At 49.9% G+C, this 8,081-nt stretch overlaps 1 protein-coding gene across 1 annotated transcript; it reads right to left on the bottom strand.

The window, feature by feature from the left end:
- Positions 1-1,768: 1,768 nt before the first annotated feature.
- LOC138847493 (melanoma-associated antigen B1-like) lies at positions 1,769-5,103 on the bottom strand. The gene is made up of 3 exons (XM_070066402.2): positions 4,286-5,103; positions 3,426-3,488; positions 1,769-3,088 (listed from the first exon to the last, which is right to left on the bottom strand). The coding sequence occupies exon 3, from the start codon at positions 3,036-3,038 to the stop codon at positions 2,037-2,039; it is 1,002 nt and encodes a 333-aa protein (XP_069922503.2). The 5' UTR covers positions 3,039-3,088; positions 3,426-3,488; positions 4,286-5,103; the 3' UTR covers positions 1,769-2,036.
- Positions 5,104-8,081: the final 2,978 nt, after the last annotated feature.

The following is an 8,081-nucleotide window of genomic DNA, read 5'->3' as shown; positions in this document are numbered from 1 at the left end:
GATGATGTCGTCAGGGCCAGCAGGCGGGCGTGTGCAGACTAGGTGAGGTGGACTCCCTGGAGAATGAGGTTGAGAGGGTGTGTGTGTGCCTTCACCACGGAAGTTCCACCACGGCTATTAGGAGAGCTACATTTGCAGTCGTCTTTGAGGGACCTGCTCTAGGAGAACACGGGGCTCGTGTGCTCGCCGGGTCAGCCTGTCCTGTGGGCAGCCTGTGGAAGAAGAAGGCGTGAGTCTCGGGCTGAGCCTGCCACGCGTGCTTCAGGCACACTGCGTGACAGCCGCACAGGCTGCCGCTCTGCTGAGTTGAGAGGACCTCGTGATTCACACTCAAGACCGTCACATCAACAGATGACAGGTCCTGGAAATCATTCCCTCTGCTGATCTGAATTGGATTGCTCAACCCTCCCTGGAACCCCCAGAAGGGAAATGAAGGGCGCTTCCCATCCAGGTGCTTGCAGTGCTGACTTGTCAGTAGGGAATCTCCTACCCTGACCTCTTTGGATTCCCTAGTCTTCATTCTGGGCCATTGCACTTGCACAAGGGTCCTGGGACCCCCATGCCGTTTGGTGAATGGTGGCTGCAGACTCAGGCTCTCGTCTTTCAGAGCCCTAATGTAAATAGTGATTGGCAGCTTCTGCTCCACAACCCTGCCCCGTGGCTTTCAGGGCAGTGACCAGACTCTGATGGGCCTACTATTTGGTGGTGGGAGTTGCCCTCAGTATTTTTTGAGCCCACCTGCTTTGAGGCCTGGCCCCTCATACTGAGTACAAAGTCATTCTGAGACCCTCTGCCCACCCCCAGGACCGAGAGTCTTCTCATCCCGTCATACGTGTCCTAGGTGTGCTCAGGCTGAGGGCGAAGACTCCGTGATGGTTCCACTGTTACGGAGGGTTGGCTCCCTTAGTCCCCAGGGTACTCACCTTGGCCTTTTCAAACACTTGCGAATCCTGCAACTGCCAAGTTGAGGCCACAGCCCTTGGACTGAGTCCCTCACCCTCTGTGACGTCATAGGAGGAAGTAAGTATGTCACATCCTGGCAACAACGCCCTGGTGTCACAGATCTGCCCGCAAGTGGGGGAGGGGCGAGTGGTCCTGTCAGTTCTGAGGGGCAGGGCTTCCTGTGTCCCCCTCACCCCCCCAGGGGCCTCCTCTTATCTGCTGGTAGGGCTGGGCCTCCTCCATTTGCTTGCTTAAGAAACCTCCCAGCTGGGACAAGGACCTCACATCCTTGAGAGGCTGCTTGCTGAAATCAGCCTGACAGTGCTGCCCAAGGCTCCCAGCATTGATGGCAGGGCCAGGCTCTGGGTCAGCTCACTGTTGAGAATCTGCGGTCCCCTCAGATGATGTGCACTGCGCTATTCCCATCTGCAGTCTCCTCTTCTTAACCTCTTTTTCAAGTTTATGTCTTGGGGAGTATCTCCCTATCCTCCTAACATAGGGTAGCTGCTGCAGGACTCAAATTATCTGGGCAGTGGTGGGATCCTTTTCTCACAATTTGCATTATTGAGGGCATTTCCAAACAGTAGGTGCTCAATTAATGCCTGGAGAATCATAATAAAATTAAAATGACATCTCTGAGCAGGAAGTCCAATATAATACACAAAATTTGATACACATGTTAAGAAAACAAGCCATATCCAAGTGGGCACCATTTAATTTCAAAAGAGCCCTAGTGTTGTTTAAGCATTTTGCGATTCTGTTACCCTGTCGTGTTCTTACATGTTTCCATGAATGTACCTATCCCGTTGCTGTGTTTTCTTATTCTATGGTTAATCAAACACACACTAAAGGTCTTTCGATTTATTCAGAAACAGCAAAACTCTTTGTCATAAATCTGAGAAACAGTCATGAAGGTGTGATCCATGAGATTCAGAAACAGACTTTGCAACAATGTAAGCTTTGAATGAACAGGAATAACATTTGAAAACAGGGGAATAACATTTGAAAATACCTATTTTGTCGCCTCCAGCCTCTGTTAGTTAGAGCTTTGACTACCCTCTTCCCACTAAGTGAAAAATGCTGCTCAGACCTCATTAGGTGTGGGAGGACCTGCGGGACTTGGCCCTAGAACCCACCCTGGACCTGGCAACCGTGGAGGCCCTGGCTACAGCTTGCAGTTCTGCTCTCTCTTGCTCATCTCTTAAAGCCTCCTCATAGAGATCAGGGTAGCAGCGAGGGACAGTGTCATTGATCTTGGCCAAAACTTCCAGGACTTTCATCTTGGTAGTTTCAGCATGTGCTCTGGGACCCCACACGAATTCATAGACTGGAGGACTCCTAAAGCGCACCTGACGGTACTCCAGGTAATTTTCCTGCACCAGATCTTCGGTGATGAGCTTCCGGGGCTCCCCAAAGATTGAGTGCCTCCTCCCAGCATAGATCCCCAGAGCATTCAGGAACTCCCACATCTCCGCCTCAGTGGCACGGTTGCCCTTCATAAAGATCACAGCCAAGAGTGTCATCACCAGCCCTGTCTTGGGCAGCACCCTTTCCCCACTGACCTCATCCTCACTGGAGAGGCTGAGCTTGTTGATAAGGACATAGGAGCGACTAATGGGGTCGACTTCCTCCAACTCGAGGCCAAAGATCAGCTCAACACGCTCAGAGGTTCTCCTGAGGATCTCGGGGAAATGCTTCTTATACTTTCTCTTGACTACCTTCAGCATGTCTGCCTGCACGATGGGCTCTCGCTTTTTATACTTCTCCATGATGAACTGCACCAGCATACTCGCCTTCCTGTTCAGAGGATCTCTGAGGGAGACCTGGGAAGAGCCTGCCCTATAGCCCTCATCTACATCCGAACTGGCATCAGAACTCCCTGCCTCAGGAGAGCTAGACGCTCGGCCTCTCAGACCCCCCTGGGCAGCGCAGGATCTAGGGGAGCTTGGGGGAGTTCCCTCACGAACGGGAGAGGAGGAGGGAGACTCTTCTTCCTCTTCCCCAACGGCATGGGCAGCCTTGGCACCCTGGGCCACACTGCGGGTCTGCTGGCGCTTCTTGCGAGCTCGGAGCTTGCTCTTCTGTCCCCGAGGCATGACCACTGCAGGCGGCAGAGGGCTGGCAGCAGAGCGGGCAGGGCAGGCACCTGGATGGGGGAGAGTGTCATCGTGTGAGCACTGAAGTCGAGGTCCTCACCTCGTCCATGGTGGGAGCTGCGAGTGCTCCCATCTGCTGCCCGGAGGCTTCCCCTTCACCTCAAGGCTCTCACCTCCCATGGAGTTGGAGTTCGGCCATGAGGGGCAGCCTCAGCCTGATAGAACTGCCCTGGAGTCTGTCTCCAGGGCTGAGAGCAGGGGCAGGTCAGGAAGCTCAGCTCCCGCATTCAGGAGCCGCTGTTCAGTCTACCCTTAACTTCCTCCCCTTGGCCACCACTGTGTCTCTTTACTTGAGACCCGGCCCCTCCCGCCAAGGTCAGCGCTTACCTGACAGGCAGCCCCGGGAACCGAGTGTGGACCTCTTGGTCCCACCTGCGCGGATTCTGCAAACTGGAAAATGCAAGAGCGAGTTGGGGTCTTTGGGGTTCCGGAGCTGCCCTGGAGGAGCCCCAGATTGTCTGTCCTCAGGCTAGCTTGTGACTCTTCCCCGACCAGAAGCCTCCACTTGGCTGCTATCCTTGAGGAACTGGGCGGCAGTGGGGTCAGAAAGACGTCTATGCCCGGGCTTCCCCAGGGGACAGTAAGGAAGGATTCCAGGGTGCCGCGCTGCGTGAGCATGGTCCCGGCCCTCAGCAGGGCCCTCAAGCTGATTGTGCCCACGCTGTGGAAATCGTGCCCTGCTGGCCTGCCGCCTCCCCCTGCAACTGAGCTCCCACACCCCGACTCTCTGGAGGAGACTACGCGGGCGCATCGGAGTCCTCAGACTCAGCGGGCCCTCCCAACGCAAGGTCCGGGGTTCCGTGTAGCGCCGTTCCCCGGCCCAGCGGGTCCTGGACCCTCGCCCTGCCTCTGCTCTTGTGGCTTCAGCGCCGTGGGGCCCCCCAAACCCTCAAGTGTCCCGAGGATTCCCTTCCTTAGCTGCAGAGGCCTGGGCTAACCCCTTCAGCGAGCCGAGTCCAACCCTGGAGTAAGCCTTTATTCCCTAGGCCGCCATGGCGGAGAGGGAGCGGGAGCAGGCCGGGTGGGGTGGGGGGGTGGGGTGGGGCGGGGGTGCCGCAGGGCCGAATCCCGCCCGGGCTCTGGGCGCGGTGGGCAGATTTCTCGTGCTTCCTCTTTCTAGGGGCAGGGATTGTGGGTTTTGGCGGGGTGGTCCCCACAGTTGTACGCCAGGTAACGCGCCGACACACCTGAAGAGACCTGTGAAGATGCCTCAGATGGAGGCCGCACCTCTCAGGGCAGCACCCCCCAACGGCCTTTTAGGCGGAAGTGGGGGTGGCCACTTCCGGCCACGCCCTCTGGCCCCTCCCCAGGGCGGACAGGGCGGTGCTCTGGGCTGCAATTCCTTCCTTCCGGGGAGGGAAGTGTGGAGCGGTTCCGGGTTCCGGGTTCCGGGTTCCGGGATCTGGGTTCCGGGTTCCGGGTTCCGGGATCCGGGTTCCGGGTTCAGGGTTCCGGGTTTGGGGTTTGGGGTTCAGGGTCTCAGGTGGGGCGTGGTCCCAGAGAATTCCAAGCATGCTTTTGTTGTCAGGCAGCTGGGCCCGAGGCTCCTCTCACAGCTGAGCCTAGCCGGCCAGCCTGAGACCCTGAGCTCTCATTTTCTTGTGGGCGCACCATTGCAAGTCCAGTGGAGCCCGAGCCCTGCGGTGACGTGTGGGTCCTCCCGAGGCTGATGGGGGAGGTGTGCGGCTTTGTGGGGTCCATCTTCGGGTGTGGATGGTACTCTCGGTTCTCTCGCACTGTATCATCTGGACTCCTCGTTGTGGGGGAGCGCCGCTTCTCTGCTGACGGGAGACCAGGCCTCGACCCACGACCTCCAGTACCTGAGCCACCTGCTGTGGAGTGCAGGTGCACCTCATGTGACCACCGCTCCCTGGGGCCTCCAGACCTGGCTGCTCTGGGTAAGTGGCTTAGGCTGTGGGAGGGCGGACTGGGAGGGAGCCAGTTTCTTTGGAGCTGTGCAGCCTCTGAGTTCTTGCTCTAGGTTCTCCTGCCCACTGCTGGAATTCGCCTTCTGATGGGAATCCGTCCCTTTTCTCCGCCCGTGCCAGCGAAATCCCCAAGGAGTGGGCGTGGGCGTGGGCGTGGGCGTGGGGTCTCCTTGTTGAGACAACTGTCTCTGTCCTTCTCTCCACAGGACTGGATGTTTCAAAACGTTCAGGGAAAAAAGTTCTACCTTTGTTACATGTGATAACAGAGATGCTTTGCTTGTAATGTGTTCAGTTCTTTATATGCTTTTTGATGATGATTAATGAGTCAGTCTTCATGCGGTTCCAAGCTTCCAGGTGGTTATGAGCACAGCGTCTGGACCTATAGTGCTAATTCGGGTGGCATTGCTGTGTTGATAGCCCACACAGTACGGGTGTGTGGGGTCTCAGTTGCTGTCTCAGAGTGCTTCAGTGCAGCAGGAGAAATGCCTTGTCCGGAAGCACAGTAGCAGAACGAGGGTTACTCATTCAAAGTGTTCTTCCAGCTGATACTGAAATCTTACAATAAATCAGGCCTCTACACACCCAGGGAATATGAAAATTTGTGTATCTCTATCTTCTAGAGGTGTAATAGCTGGAACTAAAGGTTCATTTTTTTTTTTTTTTTTGTGAAATGTTAGTACTAGCCTCCATAATGGGTGTACTAATAATTCACATTATCAGCAACAGTCTCTTTTAGTTTTTTTTTTTAATGTTATTTATTTTATTTTATTTTTTGGAATCAAGCTTAAAGTTGATTGTCATCTCCATTGCCATGGGTAAAGTAATTAATCTGTAACAATTTTGTAAGAGGTGATATTTTTCAGTATGTTTCTCTAATGAAGATAGCATATAGATCTGTTGGAAACTATACTTTGCTTATTAAATATTAGTAAGATTTTAAAGTTTTCTCTGTAATGAACTTGTATATTTCTGGGCATCTATTTGATTTCTCTTTTGCTTTTGGAATGATATTCTGAGTTTTGTTGCTGTTATGATTTATTTGCCACTAGGTACTTTTTTTTTTTTTTAAAGATTTACTTATTTGTTTGAAAGGTAGAGTGACACATAGGTAGACGTTGGGAGTGATTGAGGAGAGAGAGAGAGAGTCGTTCCATCTGCTGGTTTACTCTCCAAATGCGTCTTCTATCTACCATTTCACTTCTCAAATAGCTAGAATTTCTGGACTGGGCCTTGCTCAGTCCAGGAGTCCAGAACTGCAGCCCAGTTTCCCACATGCATGTCACTGCCTCTAGTACTTGGGCCATCTTCCACTGCTTTTCCCACAATCATTGATTTTCCAAATCTATTTCACTCCAATGCATTAGGATTAGGAAAAACATGGTATCTGTCTTTTTGGGACTGGCTTATTCCACCAACTATAATGGTTTCTCATTTTGACTATCTTCTTGCAAAATACAAGATTTCATTTTTTTCCCACTGTGCAGTATTCCATCGTGTGTAGATACCATAATTTTTTACCCATTCTGCAGCTGATAGACGTTTGGGTTGATTTGATATCTTAGCTATTGTAAATTGAGCTGAAATGAATATGAGGTACAAATCTCTCTTTCATAAGCTGAATATATTTTCTTTGGATAAAATCCCATGAGTGTATCATATGGTAGGTCTATATTCAGCTTTCTGAGATATCTCCATACTGTCTTCCACAGTGGTTGTACCAGTTTGCATTCTCACAAGCAGTGGATTAGTGTGCCTTTTTTCCCACATTGTCACCAGCATCTGTTCTGCATTCTCCAACTGTGGGGTGAAAAGTTCTGTAGATATCAGTTAGCTCTGTTGTTTGTTGATTTTCTTTTTCATTCATCTATCCATTAATGAAAGTGGGGTATGGAAGTCACCCATTGCTGCTGTTTTGGAGTCTCTATCTCCCTTTTTATCTGTTAGCACTTCTTTTAAATAGTCAAGCACCCTGTGATTGGATGCATATACATTTATTATAGGCAGATCTTCCTGTTGCATTGATCCCTTAATCATTACATAATGTCCTTCTTTGTCTCTTTTAACAGTTTTTGTGTTAAAGTCTGTTTTGTCTGATATTAGGATTTCTACACCTGCCCCCCTCCCCCCCTTTTTTTTGCTTTTAGCATGGAATATGTTTTTCCTTCCTTTTGCTTTCAGTCTATGTTTATTTATCTTTGTTGGTGCCATGGGTTTCTTGTAGAACAGCAGATAAATGGGTCTTGTTTTTTAATCATTTCAGCCAGTCTGTATCTTTTAACTGGAGAGTTGAGGCCACTTACATTCAAAATAACTGTTGATAAGTAACTACTTGGCCCTGTCATTTTTTTGTGAATATTCCTATCCTTTATTTTGCATTTTCTTTGTACTTTTACTGTGGGATTTTCTACCCTCACATTTTTTCGTGATGATGGCTTTCTTTCTGTGTTTCTGTGTGTAACAAAGCCTTTAGCACTTTTTTTTAGGGCTGGATGAGTAGTGACAAATTCTTTCAATTTCTGTTTGTTATGCAAGGTATTTATTTCTCCTTCATTCATAAATGAGAGTTTTGCAGGATACAGTGTTCTGGGTTGAGTTTTTTTCTTCATAATTTGAACAATATCTTGCCATTGTCTTCTAGCCTGTAGGGTTTCTGATGAGAATTCAGCCATGGGTTTAACTGGAGATTCTCTGAATGTAATCTGTCATTTCTCTTGTGTACATTTGAGAATCTTTTCTTTATGCTTTACTGTGGAAAGTTTGGCTACAAGGTATCTTGGTGAAGATCTTTTCTGATTATGTCTGTTAGAAATTCTATGTGATTCCTGTACTTGTACATTCCTTTCTTTCTCCAAATTAGGGATTTTTTTTTTGACTAAATAGGCCTTCTAGTCCCTTCTCTCTTTCCAAACCTTCAGGCACTCATAAGATGTATATATTGGATCATTTGATAGTATCCCGTAGATTTCCAACACTGTTTTTTAAGTTTTCTAATTTATTCTTGTGTTTGGTCTGATTGCAAAATATCCAGAGATTTGTATTCTAGCTTGGATGTTCG

This window comes from Oryctolagus cuniculus, chromosome X, assembly GCF_051225735.1.
Source record: "Oryctolagus cuniculus isolate XC-2025 breed Fujian yellow rabbit chromosome X, ASM5122573v1, whole genome shotgun sequence".
NCBI classification, from domain to species: Eukaryota; Metazoa; Chordata; class Mammalia; order Lagomorpha; family Leporidae; genus Oryctolagus; species Oryctolagus cuniculus.
Note: the sequence above shows the minus strand (reverse complement) of the source record. Positions and strands in the feature narration are given on the sequence as shown.